The sequence below is a fragment of the Cebidichthys violaceus genome, unplaced genomic scaffold, assembly GCF_023349555.1.
Source record: "Cebidichthys violaceus isolate CVI_PGR_0920_01 unplaced genomic scaffold, fCebVio1.0.p SCAF_35, whole genome shotgun sequence".
Taxonomy (NCBI): domain Eukaryota; kingdom Metazoa; phylum Chordata; class Actinopteri; order Perciformes; family Stichaeidae; genus Cebidichthys; species Cebidichthys violaceus.
In genome coordinates, this window is record NW_027176539.1 from 99120 (window position 1) to 123824 (window position 24705).

General features: G+C 43.0%; 3 protein-coding genes across 6 annotated transcripts; all 3 read left to right on the forward strand.

The window, feature by feature from the left end:
• The first annotated feature begins 390 nt into the window (after positions 1-390).
• Positions 391-5355, forward strand: rp2 (RP2 activator of ARL3 GTPase). The gene is made up of 5 exons (XM_068725381.1): positions 391-891; positions 2515-3183; positions 4363-4477; positions 4718-4803; positions 4901-5355. Exons 1-5 carry the CDS (start codon positions 724-726, stop codon positions 4982-4984), a joined length of 1122 nt encoding a protein of 373 aa, XP_068581482.1. The 5' UTR covers positions 391-723; the 3' UTR covers positions 4985-5355.
• A 2604-nt stretch (positions 5356-7959) lies between these two features.
• jade3 (jade family PHD finger 3) lies at positions 7960-15190 on the forward strand. 3 transcript variants are annotated; one of them, XM_068725457.1, is made up of 11 exons: positions 7960-8122; positions 9647-9706; positions 9791-9876; positions 9989-10146; positions 10273-10463; positions 11223-11434; positions 11602-11769; positions 11867-11983; positions 12618-13085; positions 13239-13356; positions 13449-15190. In XM_068725457.1, the coding sequence occupies exons 1-11, from the start codon at positions 8065-8067 to the stop codon at positions 14243-14245; spliced, it is 2433 nt and encodes an 810-aa protein (XP_068581558.1). In that variant the 5' UTR covers positions 7960-8064; the 3' UTR covers positions 14246-15190. The 3 variants fall into 3 exon arrangements, with proteins under 3 accessions (XP_068581558.1, XP_068581559.1, XP_068581560.1); XM_068725458.1 differs by having other exon boundaries at positions 7960-8060; XM_068725459.1 differs by lacking the exon at positions 7960-8122 and adding an exon at positions 8220-9175.
• Positions 15191-17990: 2800 nt separating this feature from the next.
• LOC137883746 (phosphatidylinositol-specific phospholipase C, X domain containing 1) lies at positions 17991-23573 on the forward strand. 2 transcript variants are annotated; one of them, XM_068725360.1, is made up of 8 exons: positions 17991-18170; positions 18261-18369; positions 18880-19009; positions 19543-19685; positions 19761-19889; positions 20897-21052; positions 21749-21929; positions 22732-23573. In XM_068725360.1, exons 3-8 carry the CDS (start codon positions 18892-18894, stop codon positions 22974-22976), a joined length of 972 nt encoding a protein of 323 aa, XP_068581461.1. In that variant the 5' UTR covers positions 17991-18170; positions 18261-18369; positions 18880-18891; the 3' UTR covers positions 22977-23573. The 2 variants fall into 2 exon arrangements, with proteins under 2 accessions (XP_068581461.1, XP_068581462.1); XM_068725361.1 differs by lacking the exon at positions 22732-23573 and adding an exon at positions 22213-22315.
• Positions 23574-24705: the final 1132 nt, after the last annotated feature.

Genomic DNA, 24705 nt, shown 5'->3' on the forward strand with positions numbered 1-24705 from the left:
CAACTGGTGGTGGAAAGTAACTAACTACATTACTCAAGTAATACATTTGAGCTACTTTATACTTCTACTCCAATACATGTTGGAAGCCAATGATGAGCTCCACCTTTACCAGCATTGAAGTGATGAACGAATTAATAGTGCATCAATAATTATTATCCAATTATATAAAAAATATTATTCTGCATGATGAGTACTTTTAATTTGCGTTAATACTAATATAATTATGAGATTAAAATTAATAATTATGAGATAGGTCATTAATATAAGATAAAGAGTCATAAATTGAAGATACAAAGTAACACATATAAGATAAAAGTCATAACTTTGAGATGGAAAGCTCTTATTTCTTTATTTTACTGGCAGTGTTGGGCTTCCTTAAAACCAACACCCTTCTTAAAAATAAAAAAAACTACCTGCGGAAATCTCTTTTCTACTTCTTTCACCCAAACGCCTCATGAGGACGCGCCTCCTCTACGTGCACCCGTGACGCCATCACGTCGCTCCATCCTCGCCCTGTGATTGGCTGCTGTGACCGACTAGCTCTGGTGGAAGAGAGAGAGAGAGAGAGGAGGGGTGTGAAACAGAAGAGTTGCACGTCCCTACAGAACCGCCTGCTGCTCCTGTGTGGTTCTCCTTCTACTTCATCTCCTTTTCTTCTTCTTCTTCTTCTTCTTCTTCTCCTCCTCGCTCCGCTTCACGGTACCGCTCGCACAGACTTCCACGATGGGGTGTTTCTTCTCCAAGAAGTCCAAGAGGAAGTCCTCCGAGAGAGGAGAGGAGCGGACGCCTCAGACGACGACCGTCGACACGACGACGACGGACCACGCTGTTCCCCTTGGCAACAACAGCGAGGAGGCTCCGAAGCAGTACAGCTGGGACAAGAGGGAGAAGGTAAACACAACAACAACAACAACAACGACAATCATCATAACAACAACAGCAGTCCTAGTGATTAAAGCCAGTGTTTCTGACTCGTTTCACTCCTTCTAAACAGTCGCTTCCTTGTCTTCGCTGCAGATAATAATGAATATAATTCACCTGTAGATGAGCCTCCATTAGTGGAACGCAGCGTATCGCGACATGAAGGAGGTCGTTTGTATTCCTCCTGATTTCATGTAAATGCCCTGCAGCTGTTTTGTTTTGTTTACGAGCTGAGATTCATTGCGCAGACATATAACGCATTTAATAGTCATATAAAATATGTAAAAAAAAAGATGAAACGTCTGCAGTGACTCACGGTGAATCCACAGTGTTAATATTTGAATATATAACCGAAGCATGTTAGAAGCATTAAATCCACTACTAAAAGATCAGCTTTGAGCTTTTAAAATCACGTTCTATGATTATTAACATTAATGTTTAATAATGCACACGGGATGATTTTTTTTTTTTTAATATCGCGGTACACAATCCAAATATCACTCGTGCATCGAAAAGCCAAACGTGTTTAAATGTCCGTGAAACATCCACAATGAGGAGAAGCAGAGGAGGAGGAAGTATTCACATCCTCTGCTGCAGTACAAGTACCACAACCACACTGTGAACAAAATACTCCCAACTCCAATGCTCCTCCTGTTTTTAATGAATATCAAATGAATCACAAGAAAGTATTTAGAAGAAAAATACAAGTTTACAACTGCAATAATCCTTCACTTCAATCTGAATCCTGAACATTATTAATTAAGGACCTATATATATATATATATATATATATATATATATATATATATATATATATATATATATATATGTGTATATATGAATCTTTGGTTCCATATCAGTGCCGTCTCTAAATAATCAGATTTCCATCTTTACTGTATTTCATCCGTTGTTCTGCATGATGACATCACGCTTGAGTTTGAAGCTCTCACTCTGTTATCTCATTATGGGATTACAGCAACACAGCTGACCACAACATGGCTGCTGCTGCTGCTTCTTCCTCTTCTTCTTCTTCTTCTTCTTTTTTCTTCAGGCCGGTTCAAACTTCCGCGTTGACTCGTGGGACGTGACGAGTCAAGCTGTGGTCGACCGCATAAAACGCGTCTGAAAATAGCTTCGATATAAGATGCTGCAAGTGCTCACATGGAAGGGGAAAGAGACGAAATGTTTTAACGCCGGTGGAAAGTCACATTAGACTCATTAGAGTAAAAGCAGAAGTACTAGTACTCCAACCACACGAGTGAAAGTCCTGCTGAGCCTCACTGAAGTACACGTATACACATGTAGTGAAAGTCAAAAGTATTTATCGATCAGTAAAATGTTTACTCCTCTATATCCTGTTGGCTGGTTTATTCATTAATGTATTATATTCTATGAGAGGACAATGTTTACCTCCGGGACGTAGTGGAGGAGAAGTAGGAAGTACTCAAACCTTAAATCTGTACTTGAGTAAATGTACTTAGTTACATTCCACCACTGTTAATGAATACCTTTTATAAAGCTTGATGTGTTGTGGTGACTCTAAAGAGTGAACCTCAGTGTTCTTATTGGATGTCTCATTGTGTCTCTGCTCAGGTGGACCCTAAAGACTACATGCTGACGGGGCTCAGGGGCGTGACGGCGGGCCGCCTGCCCGGCACGCTGAACGGCCAGCAGTTCGTCATCCAGGAGTGCGAGAACTGCGACATCTTCGTGTTGGACCACTCGGCCGCCGTCACCATCGACGACTGCGTGAACTGCCGCGTGGTCCTCGGTCCCACCAAGGGCAGCGTGTTCTTCCGGGACTGCAAGGACGTCAAGTGCGTCGTCGCCTGCCAGCAGTTCCGCACGCGGGACTGTAAGAAGATGGAGGTGTTCCTGTGCTGCGCCACGCAGCCCATCATCGAGTCCTCCACGGGCGTGAAGTTCGGCTGCTTCCAGTACTTCTACCCCGAGCTGGCCTTCCACTTCAAGGACGCCGGGCTCAGCATCTTCAACAACAACTGGAGCAACGTGCACGACTTCACGCCGGTGTCCGGGGAGAACAACTGGAGCCTGCTGCCGGAGGCCTCGGCCGTCCTGGATTCGGTGCCCGGCCCGGACCCGGAGTCCGAGTTCAAGTCGGTTCGGATCTCCGGAGACCCCGAACGCAGCATCGTGCCTTTGACGAAGGGCGGGCGGCGAAAGGACAGCGAGGAGTCCTGCCTCTTCGTCTTCTTCGCCGGAGAATACGCCACCGCCAACGCCCGCAAACTGATCGACCAGGTGAGCGCGAGGAGGTTCCGGTCGGTGAAAAGATGCTCAAAAACTGGTTCAAAGAACTTTGTCACATTTTAGACCGTATTTCACCGGGACTTGAATTTATCATCCGCCCTTTGCTAGTAATTGCATATCTACATATCAGAGCCTATAATTAAGAAAACACATCCACATATCTCAGTTGAAACCAGGAGGCAACCTCCGGTTCTTTAAAGTGAAGTCAAAGCTTCATGTCTTAAAGCTGCATTCTCTCTAGTGTCCACCAGGGGGCGACTCCTCTGGTTGTATAGAAGTCTAGTCTAAAATGACTCTACTTCTCTCTTGATTTATTCCCTCAGTAAACATTGTAAACATGAGTTTATGGTCTCAATCTCTAGTTTACAGTCTTCTTCAACACAGCATGATGTTCATTTAGTACATTATGCTCCATTTAGAGTCAAACAGACCATAAAGCAGGGGATGATTTAGGGGGCAGGGCTACACGCTGATTGACAGGTCTCAGAGACATATACGGCGTCTCTACTTCACTCCTCCTCAGTCCAGATATGGTCACTTCCTGTTCACTGGTTGATAAAAAACAAAATGGCGACGGACAAAAGGTTGAACTCGAGGCTTCAAAACGTCCACAAACCAACGAGAGACGTCACGACTTAACTGTATTTTTAAACGTCTTTCAAACTTAAAACTCTCTGTGAAACACTTCCATATTCCACGTTAATGTTCTCGTTACGATGAACAGGAAGTTCCATATTCATCACATTTTATTTGAGACATTTAACGGACCAGTGAAACACGACTTCAACACTTTCACAGGAACCAAATATCGTCTGTTATCGGCTGAATGTTGCGTCATCACTGATGTTTACATCACTGTCATACAAATAAAGTTTGTATGACAATGTTTTAGCAGTTGCATATAAATACGTGTAAATGTTCCTAAAGTTCTGTTTTTCTGTTGTTCTATTGTGACTTCAGACCGGCAGAGAGCATCTTAAATGCTCCCTAAACATTCCAGTGATGTTTGTGTCGCTGCCAAAAACTCAAAAGTCAGCGTTCCTCCATCTCAGAGGCATCCGGTTCATCCGCTCCGTGTGTGTTGTTGTTGTTTTTTGGTACACGGAGGATTCTTTAAATACTTTTGAAGTACTTCACATTTAAAAGACGGTTTGTCTTCCGTGTGTTCAGGCCACCGCTAAAGGCTTCGTGCTGATCCAGACCAAGGAGGTGTCCATGAAACCCGAAGACGTGAAGAGAGTGTTCCAGAGCAGTGCGGAGGATCTGGTGGAGTGGATCACTAAAGGTACGTTCATGGTGCTGCTGCTGCTGCTGCTCAGGAACTCAGCCGGATGTGTGAGATCTTATCTGACAAAGTAGTTTCATGTTTGTATTTAATGAGAGAAGAAAAACAGAGTCTTAAAGAGACAGTAGTGATGTTCTACTACGGTAGAAATCGGTGACTGTTTCATAACCTGTGTGTGTGTGTGTGTGTGTGTGTGTGTGTGTGTGTGTGTGTGTGTGTGTGTGTGTGTGTCCTCTGAAGGTCCGGTCATCGCTCTGGAGCTGAACGGAGACGGGGTGGTGGAGGCCTGCAGGAGCATCGCTAGCGACGTGTTCAGCGGCTCCAAGGTGATCAAGGCGTCACCGGGAGCCTCTTCTGGTTCTACGCGTCACAAACGACCTGAATCTTAATCCGCAGCGTTTTCTGTTTTTATTTCTTCCGCAGGTCTTCGTCTCCGATAACAAAAACTCGTCCACTCGAGACGTCGACAGCTTCTTCAACTTCGCCGACATGCAGATGGGCTTGTGAGCGAAACCGAGCGTCCGGACAAACTGGTTCCCCCGAACGCCTCGCCGTCCAGCGCTGGTTTAAGTATGAGCGGCCTGATTTTACGCAGTGACAAATAATGAAGTCTGGTTTTCGTAAAGAAACTCAGCTGATCGACTGCGAGTCTGCGGACTAAAGTTCATCTAAAAAAAAACCATCCAGTCGTCGCTGAGAGTGCTGTGAATATTTATATTTCTATGAATGTATTCGGTTGCTTTTATCGATTTGTGAATGTAGCTCTTTGCTGTAAATGTAATTCATTTTAATTTAAAGCTTTGTTTTTCTGATATGAAACCGTCGATGCAGCGGAAAAAACCATGAGCATACGAATGGGAAAATATTTTATATATATTTATATATTATATATTTATTTATATATATATATATATATATATTTATAAATATATATTTATAAATATATTTATATGATATTTTTATATTTATTTATATATATTTATATAAATAAATATATATCTATATGAATATATAAATACATTTATATATTGTATTATATATATATATATATATATAAATCATATTTTGTATTTCTTAAAGTGTGTGTGTGTGTGTGTGTGTGTGTGTGTGTGTGTGTGTGTGTGTGTGTGTGTGTGTGTGTGTGTGTGTGTGTGATCAATGCTGTGTAGACGGGTTACTTCTCCTTTAGGCCAAAGCTGAACTGTGACAGTCTGACTGATGAACTCGTCTGTTTACGTTCATCAGTGTGAACTCTTTGTATCATAGCTGGTTTTGTGACGTAGCCAACTCACGTGATCATTCTTATTTTGTAATATGTGTTTTATACTCCGCTGAATGTTCTTGTTTTTTTTTTTTGTATATGGACACAAAAATGTATGTTCTTTATCATCTTTTTTTTTTTTTTTTTTAGTAAAAGTTTCATTAAGTCTGACTTAATTTTGTTAAGATGCTTTTTTTCCACACCTGTGCTGTTATTCTCTGTTGAACCAACGTGAAGCAACGACAGACTACAACCACCTGTTAAACAATCCGTCCTGTAGTCACTGTCAGCGGCTCACACACGGAGTCTTAAAGAGACAGTAGTGGTGTTCTGTAGCGCGTTAGCACGACGTTCTCGCTGATCAACTCGTCCTCTTTTGTGAAGAACTCCCAACGTTTGACTTGAGCTCCTTGAGAACGAGCTGTAAATGGAGTCTGACTGCATGTTGTCAGGATTTTCCTCTTTAGGTTTTCTAATGATCGCTCCAGCTCTCTCTCTCTCTCTCTCTCTCTCTCTCTCTCTCTCTCTCTCTCTCTCTCTCTCTCTCTCTCTCTCTCTCTCTCTCTCTCTCTCTCTCTCTCTCTCTCTCATATCAGTTATTCATTCATCAGGGATTGGTTGAAGTTAGATGAAACGTGGAACACTTTCTGTTCAGTTGCCTTTCAGAGGGATAGACAGAGGGACGTCTCTCTGTATTTGTGAACCTTTTTGTACAGTTCTTATCGAGCGGTTTGTCTTCGTCGACACACATCTGTCTGTGATTTGTTGTTCGGACACATTTAAAATGACACCCTGTCTTTATGAAACACATTAAAAGCTGTAGAACACCTGACTGGTTATTTAATATCAGAGTCACTTTATTATTTTGTGATCAGTGTCAGTTAGTTTCAGGAAATAAGAATCGGAGAGAAATGAAAAGATTCAATGTTTGGTCGGCTTACTTAATGAGAACTGAACTGTAGATTATATATTTCATAGTTTAAACTGTTCTCTAACATGTTAATATCATTAATGATATGAACATAAGTATCGCTGTATTTATTATTTATATTTAATTCCATGTTTATTTCAGCACTCTGCAGCATTGAACTATTGTCTTACTGTTAACAGTTGTTTTATTAATATATAAATATGTATATTTATACATATATATATATATATATATATATGAATAAATATATATTTATTTATTCATATATATATATTTATTCATATATAAATATATATATTTCTTTATTCATATATAAATATATATTTATTTATTCATATATAAATATATATATATATTTATTCATATATAAATATATATATTTATTTATTCATATATATATATATATATATATATATATATTTATTCATATATAAACATATATATATATGTATTTTTCTGTATAAGAGCATCAAGACTCAGGTGAATTAACTCCAGAAGGTGGCAGCAGTGCAACATGTAAACAAACGTTAATTTAAAACCCAAAGAAGAAGACTTTTAAAGACTTTATTCTTTTTTATTTTAATGGTTTAATGAAGTTTAATTCATAGCTTCGATAAATCTAAAATGTGCCTCAGAGGGTTTTACATGTTGCTCAACATCCTTCAGGAAAACTAAATAAGTAAAATAACAGTTTTTTGTTAAATGTATATATGTTTTTATTATTATTTCTGCATGTAGGCTTCATTCTTTGTTGTGGTCTATGGATCGAGATTAACAGTAGTGTAACTACATTTACTCAAGTACTGTACTTAAGTACAATTTACATATATTTTTTTAAAGTACTGAAGGTACTTATAAATGTACTTTTTACTCCACGACACAGGTTTACTTTCTTTTCAAATTCAGTTAATTAATACAAAATAATAATTAACTAATAAATGATGATGTATTATTATAGATTAAACCAAAGCAGAATATAAAGGAATAAAAAATGAGCTCCTTTATCAGCTGCAACATAAAAGCAACAAATTCATCAATAATTATAAAACAATAATGTATTTTATTCTGAAATAATACTTTTACTTTTGATACTATAAGTATATTTGTATGCCAATATTTTAATACTTTTAATTGTAAAAGTATGTATTTACTATTGAGCCCTTCTACCACCACCACTGGAGGTTAGCGCCAGTTGACAAATCGAGCGCACCCAGGTCGTAGGGAAGCCGGCGGGTTTTAGGACCCTGCGGGAGGCGCGGTACAATAGAGCCGTTGTGCCGTGGTGGACCGACTTGCTGCCCAGGAGATCCCTTCTGTGGTCGGATACAAACCTCCAGATTTTCACCCCCGCAGCTGCAACCAACCAGAGCCTCGCATATATTTCTCTACAGGTACATGTTGGACGCGGTGTCCGGGCGGATATGTGGCTGGAATAAAGCGGACAGCAGTGGAGGTAAAAACGGGGGGGAGGAATGTGAAACAATATGCGCGTGTGTTAGGAGGGAGAGAGAGAGAGAGAGGGGGATAGAGAGAGAGAGAGAGAGAGAGGCAGGAAATTCCCCGGATGAGGCCTTCTCGCGCTCCCCCTCTCTCCATCTCTCTCTGCTGCGTTCATGCTAGCGACCGTTAGTTTAGCGCGCGCTCGTGTCCGTTAAATGACCGTAACTACTCTGACTAACGGACCCGGTCGAGCTGTGTGGTAGTTTCGTCTTAATGGATCTAGGAAGTGACATCTTTGTGTGATGGTGGCGCCCACGTTTGATTCCTCCACAGGCTGCAGTGCAGCCCGCTAGAGGCCCGGATGTTAGCTTGTGTGTATGTGTGCGCGTCTGTGTGTGAGAGGAAGTTAGCTTCACATTTGTAGCTTCCGATTTGGCAGTTAAGGAAAGTTAAGGCCTATAAAATGAAGGCCTTATTTCATTTGTAAATAGACATTTTATTTTTTTTTAACATGTAGACCACATTGAACCAGGTTTCTTATCAAAACCATTATATTTAATCTGATCGGGTCTGGACTACATTATCAGAGAGAAGCCAGAGACTCTTAAAAACTCAGATTATTATGTATGAAAGCTTTATTCTGTTTGAGAAATTGAAAAAAAACAAAAAAAAAACAAGGGAGATTTCCACATTTAGACCACTTTGGACCAGGTCCAGAGTCAAAAATCCTTATTCCTAGACTGGTCAAATGTGGACTTTATTATCAGAGAAGCAAGATACTCTTTAATACTCTGTTTAAGATTTATGAAAGCCTTATTTTGTTTGTGAAAATGCAAACAAATTAAAGATTTTACTGTTTCTTTTTGCACCTAGACCACATTGAACATCAATGAATGAAGTTAACGTGCCTCTTAATTGTCGAATCAGAAACTAACTTCACTGTGTTTGGCGCCAACGCGGCTCTTTGATCAGGGCGGACACTGTTTACTCTGTTGTGTTTCTGAACGCAGTACTCACAGATATTAGTACATTAAATACAATACATGAGGAAATACATGTAAACAAGGTGGGGGGGGCATTGTTTCCTGTTAACCCAGAAACCTCTGGTCAATGTGATGTCATATCCGTGCTATACACACACACACACACACACACACACACACACATATTGATCGATTATCAAAATACTTACTGATTTAATTTGGCAGTTGAGAGTTTATGGATTAATCGTTGCCGCTCTAATACAAGAAACTGACTTTTGAATAATATACGTGTGTATTTTGCACTAATTATTATATATTACAATTATGCTGTTATGATTATTCACAGATACTATCAGCAGGTCAATATGCTGGATCTTTCACAGGAAGGTTTTAATATTTAGACGTCATTATATATATATATATATATCTTTTCTTTTACACCTTCATCATTCTGCTTGTTGGGTTGACGTACATATTTCTGATAATGATTTAATTAAAACCAGTTTTTATTTAAATAACCGCTGACGTGTCCTCCTCTTCCTCCTCTTCCTCAGGATGTTACAGGATGAAACGTCTCAGGTCGTCGAGCAGCAGCGACAGTTCAGACAATGAGAGTGAGTCAACGTGAACGTGAAGCGTCTCCTTCTCTTCTCCGCTGCTCTTTTTTTAATTCACACACATTTCATTCCTTTCATCAGGTCCCTCCACCTCCTTCTGCTCCTCCAACAAGTATGGAGGCGGCAAACCCGAAGCTCCGGCCTCCATCCAGAAGAAACCGGCTGAAGTAAGTTTCCCCCCCGCCCTCTGCTGTCTGCAGCTGAGCTCCGTTTACAGGCGAGGACGGGCGTCTCACTCTGCTGCTGTGTCTCACTCTGCTGCTGTGTCTCACTCCTCAGGTGTTCCGAAAAGACCTGATCAGCAACATGAAGCTGCCCGACTCCCACCACGTGTCCCCGGAGGACTACTACCTGCTGGCGGACGCCTGGAAGCAGGAGTGGGAGAAGGGGGTCCAGGTGCTGGCGAGTCCAGACACCATCCCAGAGCCGTCCGTCAGGTAACGCTGTCCGGCGTCTCGCTGTGAGGGGTTGAATACATCAGAGGAGTCTGTTTGTGAAAATGTTTTGTCTGCGGTTAACGAAAGGTAAAAATCCCGATCCTGAGATGTGTGTTGTGTGTTCAGAGTGATGGAGGAGAAGCCCACGGAGGTCCTCTACACCCACCAGAGGAAGCACATCCAGTGCTGCAGCCGCGAGTCCACGGAGCCGGGTTACGTGGACATCAAGGACCTGGCCGAGGCCATGTGTCGCTACGACCTGGACGACATGGACCTCCACTGGCTGCAGACGCTCAACAGGGAGCTGGACCGCATGGGTGAGGAGAAGCCACTCACTGCTGCTCTATGCAACTAAATTATGATTGATGGTTCTGTCAGAATCTAAAGCTACAGCAGGCTGCATCCAAAACTGATCTTCTTCCTTTGTAATGTAGTTTGTTATAGATTATATAGTAATATAATGAACTAATGTGATATATAATCACTGTACAACGTCTCCCTCCGTTAGAAGACAGCAGCATTGGCTACAGTTGACTTTTAAATACAGTTAAAGGTACATTCCATCATCAGGTCTTCTTCTTATAAGATCAGTTGGTTCATAATGACGTCTCATCACTGACATTAATGCTTTTATATAACCTGTTTGAATACGACCTCCTGGTTTAGTTTGTCTTATTATTTCAGATTTATTTTTTGTCATATTTGGTATCGTTTAATTACCTCGTTGTTTTTTGTTAAATTGTCTAATTGTGCTTTTATTGTCGTTGAGGACCCTTCTTCTTTTTTTATTGTCATTTAAATTTGTTGTTCATTTAAACATATTAACGTTTTACATAAATACAAAAATTTAAATACAATAAATAAATAAATAAAAATACAAGAGAACAGCAGAAATAATAATAATAATTTAAAACGATAAAAGAAAATAATTATAAATAATTAAAGAAAATACATTCATACATATCCATATACACACTGATCTCAGGGGCTCATTCCTCAGAAATAATTTAATACTTGAGCAGCGCCCGAGCTGTAAATAAGGTCACAGGACTGATGGCGTCGCGTCCGTCCTCTAGGGGAGGAGCCTGTGGACGAGCTGACGATGGAGCGAGCGATGGAGGCTCTGGAGAGCCAGTGTCACGACAACATGAACCACGCCATCGAGACGGTGGAGGGCCTCGGCATCGAGTACGACGAGGACGTCATCTGTGACGTGTGCCGCTCGCCCGACAGCGAGGAGGGAAACGACATGGTGTTCTGTGACAAGTGCAACATCTGTGTGCACCAGGTGAGGAAACACAGCTGGATGCTTTGATTCAGGAAGCATTCCAGACGCACATTCCACTCTTGTTGCTTTTGTTTTATCGTTTCTTCCTTTTTCTGATCTGATATTTGAATCGTGTCTATTCCTGGTGACGTTGATATAAATCATCCTTCACTAAATGCTCCTCACAGGCCTGCTATGGAATCGTCAAAGTGCCCGTAGGGAACTGGCTGTGCAGGACGTGCGTCCTCGGCATCGACCCTCAGTGTCTCCTCTGTCCTCAGAAGGGCGGAGCCATGAAGGCCACGAGAGCCGGGACCAAGTGGGCTCATGTGAGCTGTGCTCTGTGGATCCCAGAGGTACACACACACACACACACACACACACACACATATTTAAACACGCACACGCTTCACAGGGAGCGTTGAATAACCTCACCATGCCGTCCCTTCCTAGGTGAGCATCGCTTGTCCTGAGAGGATGGAGCCCATCACCAAAGTGTCCCACATCCCGCCCAGCCGCTGGTCGCTCATCTGCAGTCTGTGTAAATGGAAGACGGGCGCTTGTATCCAGGTGAGTGCAGCTAGTTAGCTTAGCATAGCTTAGCGTGAAGACTGGAACCAAGGGGCGGTCTTGTTGTCACTGCACCCGGAGAAATAGTTCCTTTTCTAATTAATTCCTTTTAGTTTTGGGGGCATTCTAAAGCATCCTCTGCTTTATGGTCTGTTTGACTCTAAATGGAGCATAATGTACTAAATGAACATCATGCTGTATTGAAGAAGACTGTAAACTAGAGATTGAGACCATGAACTCATGTTTACAATGTTTACTGAGGGAATAAATCAAGAGAGAAGTAGAGTCATTTTAGACTAGACTTCTATACGACCAGAGGAGTCGCCCCCTGGTGGACACTAGAGAGAATGCAGCTTCAACACATGAAGCATTGACTTCACTTTAAAGAACCGGAGGTTGCCTCCTGGAACTAGACTCCGAGAGATAATTAAATATGAATTGATGATCTGTGGAGGTGAAGGGTCACAGCGTCATGTCATTGTGGAACAACTCGTGCAGTAAAACGTGTGAAAGGCTGCAGAAAGGTTGGCAGCTGATCGTCATAGAACATAGGTCATTGATTAGTTTCTCTGAGGTCAGAATGTATTTTATATGAAATCAAAGACTCTTTTCATGAGCTTCATTTTGTCCCCAGTGCTCGGTGAAGAACTGCACCACTCCCTTCCACGTGACGTGCGCCTTCGAGCACAGCCTGGAGATGAAGACCATCCTGGACGAAGGCGACGAGGTCAAGTTCAAGTCGTACTGCCTGAAGCACAGCCAGTCCAAGAAAGCCGGGGATGCCGGCCTGAGCCCGGCTCGCTCCAAACCCCCCGGCGACGCCCAGAAGGTGGGCGGCGGCCAGCGGGCCCAGAGGCTGCAGGAGCTGGAGGAGGAGTTCTACACCCTGGTCCAGCAGGAGGACCTGTCCCGGGCCCTCGGGCTGCCGGCGCGCCTCCTGGACTTCATCTGTCAGTACTGGAAGCTGAAGAGGAGGGCCAACTTCAACCGGGCCCTGCTGCCCCCCAAGGAGGACGAGGAGAACCTGGTGCTGCAGCCGCAGGAGGACAGCATCCACACCCGCATGAGGATGTTCATGCACCTGAGACAGGACCTGGAGAGGGTGGGTGTCCTCCTACGGGACGGGACCGGGATTATGTTAATGAGCTTAGTGTCTGTGCACGGAAAAACTCCTTAAACTGTGATTTATAAACTTCTTCAGCATCGTGCCCATAAAGTCTCACTCATGAATTTGTTTCTGCCGTTTGTCTCTCAGGTGAGGAACTTGTGCTACATGGTGAGCCGGCGGGAGAAGCTGAAGGTGCTGCAGAGCAAAGCTCAGGAGCAGATGTTCAACCTCCACGTGAAGCTGCTGAACCAGGAGCTGTCCGCCGGTGAGCCGTCCGTCCCGCCTCCGACCCGTCGAGACGTTTGAATCGTAGCCTCGGTCCTGATCGCGTTTCCTCGTCTCTCTCTTTGTCTTCAGGTCTTCCCTCTTCCTCTCCAGCGGAGAGCCTGCTGTTCCGTCCTCCTCCGAGGATCACTCTGAAGCTCAAGATGCCCAAACCCTCCGGTCTGGGGAACGGAAACCTCGGCTCCAAGTCCTCCGGTAACGGCCCGCTGTGCCCGGACAACAGCGGTAACGTGGAAGGTGAGGGTCTGGGTCAGGGGAAGCCTCAGCTGCACGGACGCGGTCGCCGAGAGGAGCGCTCCAACGGCCGCCTGTCCTCGTCCTCCAGCGTCTCTCGCGGTCCGACCTCGCTGCCCGGCGGCAAACCGCTGGCCCTGCACGCCGCGCTGCACGGCGGCCACTCGTCCAACGGCAAACCGGACCAGGACCACAAATCCAACGGCCTCTCGGAGAAGTTCGTGGCGCAGAAGGACAGTTCCTGCCAGACGCCCGGCGAACAGGACGCCTCCAATCCGACGCTGGACAAGAGCAGCTTACGCAAGTCCGCCATGGAGCACTTCGGCAGGTCCTTCAAGGAGGCCACCATTAACCTGGTACGGACCACGGAGGACCTGCGGGCCTCCGACAAACTGTCCCGAAAGGGCTCCTCCGCCAAGGAGAGACTGTGGGCCAAGCCCGAGCACAGAGCCAAGAGCGGCAGGTCGCACCAGGACAGCGACGGGTACTGTCCCGACCTGGAGCTCAGCGACTCGGAGCCCGAGTCCAAAGGGAGGCGGCAGCGGGTCGGCCCGCCTCAGCCGGACGCCGCCGGGAAGGGGGTCAGCCGAGGGAAACCGCAGTCTCTGGGCTCCAGACACGCCGTGCAGAGGTGACGGCCGTTACGGCGACTCCGTCCTTTTCCAAGTGCCAGACTCGTCAGGGGGACCAGACCGGGAACCCAGACCGGGAACCCAGAGGATGCCGCAGAGTCTGCATGAAGGGGTTTTTGCGGGACTCGTGAAGAAGCTCTGTGTCGGAGAGGAACAGTCTTCTGAGATTATCATCGTTTGCCTTTTCATTGTGACTAGAATTACATTTTGTACTCTGCACAACTTTGTATCAAAACACTCCCCCCCCCCATCCTCCCCGTCCCCCGTCCCCCGTCCCCCCCGACACTCGGTGTAAGCTTCTGAACATTCTGTGTTCACATCGGGATGTACATAACATTCAACACGCTCCACTTTATTGAGACTTCAAACATTAAATCAAACCGACGACGTTTACATGCATCACAAAAGACACTATTCCTCCTGGTTAATGAAGAGCAACGTTCCTCTAATATTCCGTTCATGTTCACACGTTCACGTCTCGTCCTCGGCGACGTCCTTCTCTTCTGTCGGACGGGTGGACGTCCTCGGCACGCCGTTCGTCGCGTCCTAAATATGTCAACTCTATAATATACAAACGGATTATGTTAGCGAGCATGTAAGCGTAGTCGGCGACGCAGCAGATTAGCGGTGAACTCTACTGCGGCTGTTTCTTGCACATCTGTCGTTTTTTATTTTTATTTTATTTTCTACATTCGTAAAGTAGTGATGTCATTTGTTTGAGCGGGTGAGTAGAACTACGCGTCGACACTATGAGTAGCTTTCTGTTAGCCGACGATGTCATTTCAAATCGAAGGTTCTCGTCTCGGAATGGGGAGAAATGTGCAGATGTGCAGCGGGTGTTCGCCTCAAGACGATCACGTGATCGGCCTCCGTCGTCGTCACGTGATCGGCCTCCATCGCCGTCATCGTCGTCTCTGTTTGTTTTGATAATAAATAACTGGTTCACTAGCTCTGTTTCTTTGTATCGACTCATTTCACCACAAGAAAAGCTTTGTTTTTCTATATTTCATCAGGTGTTTGATGTCTGAATACAATCAGGATTTTAAATAAGAATATCTGACGAATAAATAGTCTGACCATCTGGTGTCAACTTTCAGTCTGTAGTGTGTTAGTTTGAGGTTCTCCTCCACAGTCAGGGTTCTACTACAGTACATGAGTTCATAGAATCAGGACAGGAGAACAGTGATGTTCTGCTGTGGACGTGTTCTAGACTCCTAAATGAACCTCTATCAGTTTAAGCGAACGCTACATTTAGGATGTTCTCTCCTCTTCACCTCGCTGTCAGACAGACCTTTCTGTTATCTCTGATCTCTACTGAGACACCAGACTCCATTCACTAAAACACTGATTCTACCTCTACAGCACAGGAGCTGCTGCTCTGCTGCTGCCTCCATCTGGTCGTGGGTTTGTGTTGTTCAGGGACTTTTTGGAAGAAGAGCTAGATGGCAGCATCGCCTCACTTTAATAATAACTCAAACCGGCTGTTCATTGGCTGACATGTTTAATAACATCATAAAGAATCAGAAATAATTTATTGATCTCTGGGGGGATTTTTATAAAATAAAACAGAAATATGTATTTAAAATATATTCTAAAATATATAATAATAGATATGAAAAAATACAATAACAACAATGTAAATAATAATGCAAAAAATTAGATCTATGAGTAAGCGTATAAAACAAGAATATTATATAAAAAATAATATTTTAAAATTAACCAGAACACTCTAGTTACACACACACACACACACACACACACACACACACACACACACACACACACACCATCGTATCATCTCGTCACATGATCAAACAGAGACTCGACATTGAACAAGTGACATTCATATTACTAAATAACCATCATTGTATATCTGTTTATTAATAGGCCTATTAATTTAAATGAATAGCTTTTTTTAAAATAATTTATTTATAGTTTGTATTGATACGCATATAATTTAGTTTCAGATTCATACTGAGTATTTTGCAAATTTCTTTTAAAATAATAAAAATATTTTAGTTTGTTAATATATAATATATAGATATATATTTATGTTGAATAAATATATATTTAACATACATATATAAAACATATTTCTTTTAATTTAATATATTTTATAATATATATATTTATGTTAAATAAAATTTAAATATTTTATATATAATATATATGTAAAAGAGAGATGGGTTTTGCTGTTTTGAGGGTTAACATAGTAAATAACACCATTTATTTTGTAAATATAAGCACTTTTTGGAACACAGGCACATTTCTGAGGCCCCATATATACCAGCCCACCTCAAGGGCCCCAAACCACACTGTCTATTTACACACACACATACGCACAAATGAAACGCCGTCATAATTTATTATGTTACCATTGTGTTGAGTCTGTGGCTCACGAGCTGCCGCTGCACTTTCATCTAGTTTCTGCACCGCGGTTAGTGCTGCTTCAGGGTTTATCGACTCGCTGGAGAAGCTGAGGACGACCTGACGCCACCAAACAATCACAAACGCACACAAAACATCTCAGTCAATGAGCTCCTGGGAATCCGAACGTCAGCGATCTCAAACCACTTCTACGCTCATGTGAAGATAACGGACGACGTCTTTAATCAGCTTATTGAACAGATATTTATTATAGAGAGTATTTATAATGCTGGCTGTACTCGTCTCACCCTCGTTCTACAGAATGGAGAACTCGCTGTTCAACACATGTTATTAACCAGCTTGTGACCCTTCAAAGTAAAGCAACGCTCAATGAAAAAGTCATGAAAAAAAAACAGAAACTTATGTTTTAAAGCTACCCTGTGCAGTTTTTGACCACTGGTGGCGCTATGGAGTAATGTTTGTTTGGATCCTGTACAAAAATGAACGGATGAAGTGAAGTCAAAGCTTCACGTGTTAAAGCTGCATTCTCTCTAGTGTCCACCAGGGGGCGACTCCTCTGGTCGTATAGAAGTCTAGCCTAAAATGACTCTACTTCTCTCTTGATTTATTCCCTCAGTAAATATGCTTTTCTCACAACAATACCGTGAGTGGCCACTAGGAGGCATCCTTGTATCCAGTTCTTATTATACAATCATGATGTAAACGTTGCACGATTATAAATAACTAACAAAGTTATGAGATGCATTCAGGTGTTTACATAACATAACTTTGTTTACAAGAAAACTCCACAGAGCTTCTTACCAGCTGATGACGTCATGCAGGTCTGCATTGGGCTCAGCAATATCTAATACTGATCATCATAGTAGTAGTATTTGTGATTTTGCAAAGACAAAAAAAACTGGACCTTATGATTAATGTTGAATTTTAGCCAAATTCTTTATTCATAAGGAAAAATATAAAATAATAGAGAAATATCTTTATGTGCTACTAAAGTGACTGTATTAAGTCCCTAAAATAATGAAATGAAATCCTAAATAAATTATGAGAAAATTATCTGATCCTATCACTAACATTCTTTTTTTTAAATGTATTTATTTATTTTTTATTTATGCTATGATTTATTTTTTTGTACGTACATGTTTTGTATCTAATGTGGAATATATTCAGGATGATAACTTTGTATTTTATTGCCTTATTATTTGTAAATTCATCATGTGAATAATATACATTATTTAAATTCAGAGGGCTCTTTAAGAGGAGAGACTGTCTGCATCTGCTGATCTGTCAGCAGGCGCGGTGCCTCGCTCCCTCCCTCCTCCCCTCCTCCTTCTCTCCTTCCCTCCCCTCTCAGCTCGCACTCTCTGCTGCTGCACCTCGGGACACCGACAGACACCACCCGGTGAACGGAGGAGCTCAAACCCTCATGTCGCTGCACCTGAAGCAGCCATCGGATCGCACGCGGACACTCCACCGTCATGGATAATCGATAAGAGGAGCCATACGATGCACCCGCTTCCTCCGTCCTCTGCAGGTGTCAAAGGTAACCCGACTAGCCCGCTTGAGGGGTGAGTGTTGAGGGGGTAGACGTACCACGCTTTATCTTAACACGTCATACATGCTTCCTCTGCAGCCATGACGTCGTCTTCTAATGCATTCAGGACGGAAGTGTTGTGGCGCGTGCCCCCGGCTCTAGTGTCACCGGGTTCTTCCGCGGTGGTTTGACTGGTTCCACTGGTTCGGTGAGAGGAAGCAGCGGCTGCTGCAGCTTGGTCGAGAGAGAGAGAGAGAGAGAGAGAGAGAGAGAGAGAGAGAGAGAGAGAGACTCACAGAGTGCTAATGAAGTTTACTTTGTCATCATCATCATCATCATCATCATCATCAAACCCCAAAACAAGCAACATATTTAAATAATAATAATAAAAACTAAATTAATTAATAATAATAATAATGCTGATAATAATAATAACAATATGTATTATGATGATAATGATGATAGTAATAAGAATTAAAGAAAAAATAAATAATAATAATAACAACGCTGCTGGTAATGATAATAATAATAACAATAATAATAATGATAAAGATGATAATGATGATATTGATGAAAATTATGATATTAATAATATTAATAATGACAATAATAGTGATGATAATAAAATAAGTATGATGCTGATGATAATAACACATTAATAATAATAATTGTAACATAAAATGATGATAATAACTATATTTTCGTGCGTCCACTGAAGCTGGAGCTCAGGATGTCGTCGGCGTCCGGAGTGTCTGAGCGGAGTCTGGGGCAGCTGCCCATGCACAGCTGGATGTCTCACCTGCCGTGCGCCCTGTGGGACACCCCCCTGTACCACCTGGCCATCCCAGGTAGGAAGCCTCACAGCAGCACGCTCTGACTTAATGACAACACAATAGCCCAGTAATAATGCTAATACGGCCTTTCACACAGCCAGTGTCGGACTCCAACATCAAAAGAGGAACTAGAACGTTTTCCGGCATGTAGGGAAGCTCATATGTCACCATGTGAAGGCCGGCCTAGAGGGAACTTTGACACACTCCGTCTACCCAGGAGCTTACTTCTGTTGCGGTTCTTTATACATGGTGGAACCCCCCCCCCCCCCCGGTTCCACCATGTATAAACTCATTGTATTTAAATACTCATTGTATTTAAACATTGTTGTATTTAATAACTGGCAGTAAAAGGTATCCTGGCTGTTATTTAAGGCGGCTCTCAGCTCGATGAAGGTTCTCTCTTCATTTGCTTGTCTTTCCTTTATTTGAATGTGTTTTCTTGACGTTTGCATGTACGCTGAGCTCTCAGTGCCGCCGCCTTTTGCTAGAACGCGAAACACTCAAACGTTTAGTGGTGATTCTGTTTATCATCCCCCCCCCCCGATCAGGGAGCCACAATGCAATAACCTACTGTCTGGACATGAACGACAGATCCCCGGTGGACCTCACCCAGCCAGACATGCTTCAAAAGCTGGACAAATACATGAAGCCTTTCATCCGCCCCTTTGTGTACAAGTGGGCGATAACGCAGGTAGTAAAATGGACCCAGTATCACTCACTGTTAAGTACCCGGACCTGGTGTAGTGAGTCCGGCGTGTTTTTACAGGAGTACACCATCAAGCAGCAGCTGGACTCCGGGGTCAGATACTGTGACCTGAGGATTGCACACAGGCCCAATGACAGCTCCACTGACCTGTACTTCTACCACGGTGTTTACACCGCGCTCACTGTGGAGGTGAGGCCACGGCGTCTCACACACACACACACACACAAGGATGTAGCCACAGTGACATTTATGCTCCTTAAAAGGTCATCTGCATCCACAGCGTTAAGTCGTGCTCAGTGAACAATCATCTCTGCGGTGGGGAAACTAAACCCTTTAATTAGATTGGTCACGGTCGGTGTGGCCATTTGTGATGTTTTTAAGGTTATTGAAGAGGGAACACGGCTGTTATTATTTAAAAACTTTACTTTTACTGAAGAGAAGCCACCGGGACTACGAGTCACATTATAACAGTAAAAACGTAGAGTAAGGGGTCGTTCAAAAGTTGCGTCTAAACGTGTGAAAACGCGTGAAGAAACGCCAGCTGTACCTACTGGTTTGTGGACTGACGCTTTGAAGCCTCGAGTTCGTCATTTCGGCCGTCGCCATCTTGTTTTTTTGAAACCAGTGAACAGGAAGTGACCATATTTGAACTGAGGAGAAGTGACGCAGAGACGCCGTATACGTCTCTGGTAGAGACCTGTCAATCACTGTGTAGCCCCGCCCCTAAAGCATCCCCTGCTTTATGGTCTGTTTGACTCTAAATGGAGCATAATGTACTAAATGAACATCATGCTGTATTGAAGAAGACTGTAAACTAGAGATTGAGACCATAAACTCATGTTTACAATGTTTACTGAGGGAATAAATCAAGAGAGAAGTAGAGTCATTTTAGACTAGACTTCTATACGACCAGAGGAGTCGCCCCCTGGTGGACACTAGAGAGAATGCAGGTTTAACACATGATGCTTTGACTTCACTCTTTGGAACATTTCTGGCAATATTCACGTGGAGCAGCAAACACTTTAATATCTTGTGTATCCAGAACTGGCAGGTTATTCCAGACTTCCATCATATCTTATCAGAACCATGTGAGTCCTACCAGATAACTGGTGTTTCACTCTTCCTGTTAGCTTATTTAGAACAAGGCTGTGGATCAGCAGGAGATGCAGACTAACTGGTGTTTTCCCCCCCGGCAGACCGTTCTCCTGGAGATAAGCGAGTGGCTGGACGCTCATCCCAAAGAGGTGGTCATCCTCTCCTTCAGCCACTTCCTGGGCCTGAGCCAGGAGCTCCACACTCTGCTGCTCTCGACCATACGCAACGTCTTCACCTCCAAACTCTGCCCCAAAACGGTACGGCTCCTCCTCCTCCGCCGTGGAGGGAGAGGACTTGAAGAAGAAGGCTGGTCATGATCTACATGTTTGTTATTGTCGATGAATCGAGTTGATTGATTCTAATAACAAGTCCGTCTGTGTAGCCACATCTTGAGAAGATTGGTTAAGTCCTTCATCAGGGCAAGAAGCGAATGCTTTAATTTGGGCCATTTTTTTTTTTTTAGCCCAATCCCAAATCTCCCCACATTCACTGAGTTTGAGGCGAGTTTCCCGTTAAAGTCCGTGAGGGTTTAGTTCTTCTGTCAAATCCTCGAGTGTTTGAGTCTCTGATACGTCGCAGGAAAGTAGCGCCTCATTCACACTCAACCGTTCACCAGGTGAGCTCAGCTAAACCTCTAAACTAGGTTCAGGGTTTAAGGCCTTAGAGGGGGACAAAGGGATTGGACCTTTATACATAATCTGTATGGACAAGTAGGTCACATGATCAGTGTCGTGCACGGTAGTAACAGTTCATTACAGATGTCAGACGTAGACCAGATAGAAAACTCAATAAGGAGAAGAACCATAGAGACTTTTAGAGAAAATTACAACTGGAAAGTTCTGGTTTTTTTTGTCTTTTTATTGATTTCTTTGGCAAAAATTTAGAATAACGCCAGCCTTGTCCTTCACATAACATTCATGAACAAACGTGTGGGTCATTGCGATTGATTTCAGGAAGTGTTGACCCTTCGTAACCTGTGGGCTTTGGGCTACAGCGTGATCGTGTCCTACGAACACAACATCTCCAGCTGTCACGGCGACCTGTGGCCACACATCCCGTACTGGTGGGCCAACAAATGCAAAGCTGAGGCTCTCATCGAGGAGTTTGAACACAGGAAGCAACACGGCAGACCCGGTAATATAAATATATTTAATTTAATTCTTTATTTTGGGACAGTAGCTTAAATTACAGCACAAGGATCTCTTTATTTCTTCTGCCGTCCACAATCAAGGGTGAAAGAAAAAGGAATAAATGTCAACGAGGTTAAATGAAGTTAAAACATTACAGAGTCATTGATTCTATATCTACTCAAAATCTGTCCCTAAGGGTTTTACACATTTGACACATCGGTTTGTGGACGTTTTGAAGCCTTGAGTTTGTCATTTTGGCCGTCGTCATCTTGTTTTTTTGCAACCAGTGAACAGGAAGTGATCACATCTGGACTGAGGAGGAGTGACATAGAGACGTCGTGACATAGAGACCTGTCAATCAGCGTGTAGCCCCGCCCCTAAAGCATCCCCTGCTTTATGGTCTGTTTGACTCTAAATGGAGCATAATGTACTAAATGAACATCATGCTGTATTGAAGAAGACTGTAAACTAGAGATTGAGACCATAAACTCATGTTTACAATGTTTACTGAGGGAATAAATCAAGAGAGAAGTAGAGTCATTTTAGACTAGACTTCTATACAACCAGAGGAGTCGCCCCCTGGTGGACACTAGAGAGAACGCAGCTTTAACACATGAAGCATTGACTTCACTTTAAAGAACCAGAGTTTGTGGCCTGGATCCAGTCAAATTAAATAGATCATAGATTTAGTCTTCTTTCACACTGTCTATAAGTTTGATATAATACTTTTTTTACACGTGTGTGTGTGTGTGTGTGTGTGTGTGTGTGTGTGTGTGTGTGTGTGTGTGTGTGTGTGTGTGTTACAGGAGGTTTCTTCGTCACAGGAATCAACCTGACGGAGGACCTGAAGTACATCTGCACTCACCCGACAGAGTCCCTGAAGGACTTGGTGACGTCCACGTATCCGGCCCTGCTGAGCTGGGTCACGGAGCAGACTCCCGGCTCCGGCGTCGGCTCGCTCAACATCATCGCCGGGGACTTCATCACCGAGAGCCAGTTCGTGCCGACCGTCGTCACGCTGAATGAGAAACTACTGAAATGGTCCTCGTGACTTCTCACCACTTTGCATTATTCTACAAGAAGTGAATCACAGCATGAGCTTGTTTTGTGACGGGAAAAAGTACTTGAATTATTGGTTTGAATATTATAAATGCACTTATCTGGAGGCAGTGAAATGTACATTTCAGTCTTGAAAAAACAGACTTTTTTGGGTATTTTTGACCTGCACTGTTTACATTCAGTTCACTATTTATGCAACGTACTGTATCAGTTTTCACGAGTCAGCAAAAAAAGGTGGCCGGTTTATTGTTACGGTGACCAGCAATAATAACACAACTAATCTCACCTGGACATTTTAGAAGAGGAAGCACAAACGTATTCAATGAGCACATACGATTGTAATATACAAACTTTTATAACTGTGACATTTCACCTATATATATATATATATATATATACACGTATTAATCCATAGAGAATGTAGGCAAAACATCAGACTTATGCAAAAATGCATGGGCATCTTATTTGCATGAACCCCAACCGTGACTGTTTTACTTCTAATATTGACTTGAGCCAACAGGTGAGAACCTTTGTTTTAGAGCAGTGCTGCACCGCTGTGCCTGTGGAGGTGAAGCTTTTCCAATAAACATGAGCGTTTTCAAGCAAATCGCCTCAATTTATTCACCAACCATTCAGATGTACAAATCAAACGGCAAGGAACCACATGAGGATGTCCCAATTATCCCGATAATCATCAAAATCATGATCATTTCACCAAATATTTTAGTTTTATTGCATCCGAGAGACAAATCTTTTTATAGTGAACATCCTTTTTTAGTGAATAACAAACAATCTTAAACAAGGTAATTAATAAGGCCGGTTATCGGTACTCGGTTCCTTTAAGGTAGCGACCAAAAACAACTCTCCGGTCAAACTAAACCTGCAATCTCTCTTATATTTTTACACCCAGATCTAAAAATAAAAACACTATTTTTATGGTTTCGCTAACAGCAAATCACCACAAGTGATCTAATGCTAACGCAGCAGCTACAGCCTTTCACTGCTGGGTTTACCAGCCTGCACTGAACCGCCGCGGCTAGCGGCTAGCGGCTAACGGCGCAAACCGAGCTAACAGTTTTAACCTTGGGGTGGAATACAGGAAGTTGTTCTTTCCTCAAGAACGGCAGCACAGAGATGAAACGTTTGCATCTTTTTTTTTCTCTCCCGTCGACGTAGTCAGAGACAAAAAGCTGCTGCAGAGGCTCTCTGGAGCTCTCTGTTGGTATCGGTGTCACTTTAAGGGTTCTGGGGAGCTTGTTTTTTTTAAACAATACCCAGCCCTACTAATCATAAATCATATGGTCCCCCCTGCATTGATAAAGAATGATTACATGTTCATTCTTGTATCTTTTAAGCAGCTCTATTTGTCTCTTTTTAAGTTACTAGTGACAATATTCACAATTCTCCTGATAATGGAAATTCACCACGATCAACTTATTGTCTTTCTTTTTTTTTTTATTGCGATTCTAAAATCCTAAATCATCTCATTCCTACTTCTTGAGCTCCCTGAGTTGAAGTCTCTCGCTTTCATTTACAGAGCAGAAGTGAACGCGTCTGTGCTGTTTTCAGCTGTGAGGAATGTCGAACCTCATTGTGCCTGAAAGGCCACAGTCGGGGGGGGGGTATCTTTTGTGTTCACTCACAATAGTTTGTGTTACATCATCTGTCTGAAACTGAGGATCGGAGTGCCCTGTTGTGTTCAGTTCTCCTCATTCTTCATC

Bases quoted from the DNA above. Each gene is read 5' to 3' on its own strand.
- rp2 (XM_068725381.1), top strand. From the start codon at position 724: ATGGGGTGTTTCTTCTCCAAGAAGTCCAAGAGGAAGTCCTCCGAGAGA. The intron at 4,478-4,717 runs GTACGTTCATGG...TGTCCTCTGAAG, and splicing joins GGTGGAGTGGATCACTAAAG to GTCCGGTCATCGCTCTGGAG. The intron at 4,804-4,900 runs GTGATCAAGGCG...TTTCTTCCGCAG, and splicing joins ACGTGTTCAGCGGCTCCAAG to GTCTTCGTCTCCGATAACAA.
- LOC137883746 (XM_068725360.1), top strand. From the start codon at position 18,892: ATGTCGTCGGCGTCCGGAGTGTCTGAGCGGAGTCTGGGGCAGCTGCCC. The intron at 19,686-19,760 runs GTAGTAAAATGG...GTGTTTTTACAG, and splicing joins ACAAGTGGGCGATAACGCAG to GAGTACACCATCAAGCAGCA. The intron at 21,930-22,731 runs GTAATATAAATA...TGTGTGTTACAG, and splicing joins GAAGCAACACGGCAGACCCG to GAGGTTTCTTCGTCACAGGA.
- jade3 (XM_068725457.1), top strand. From the start codon at position 8,065: ATGTTGGACGCGGTGTCCGGGCGGATATGTGGCTGGAATAAAGCGGAC. The intron at 10,147-10,272 runs GTAACGCTGTCC...TTGTGTGTTCAG, and splicing joins ATCCCAGAGCCGTCCGTCAG to AGTGATGGAGGAGAAGCCCA. The intron at 11,435-11,601 runs GTGAGGAAACAC...TGCTCCTCACAG, and splicing joins GCAACATCTGTGTGCACCAG to GCCTGCTATGGAATCGTCAA.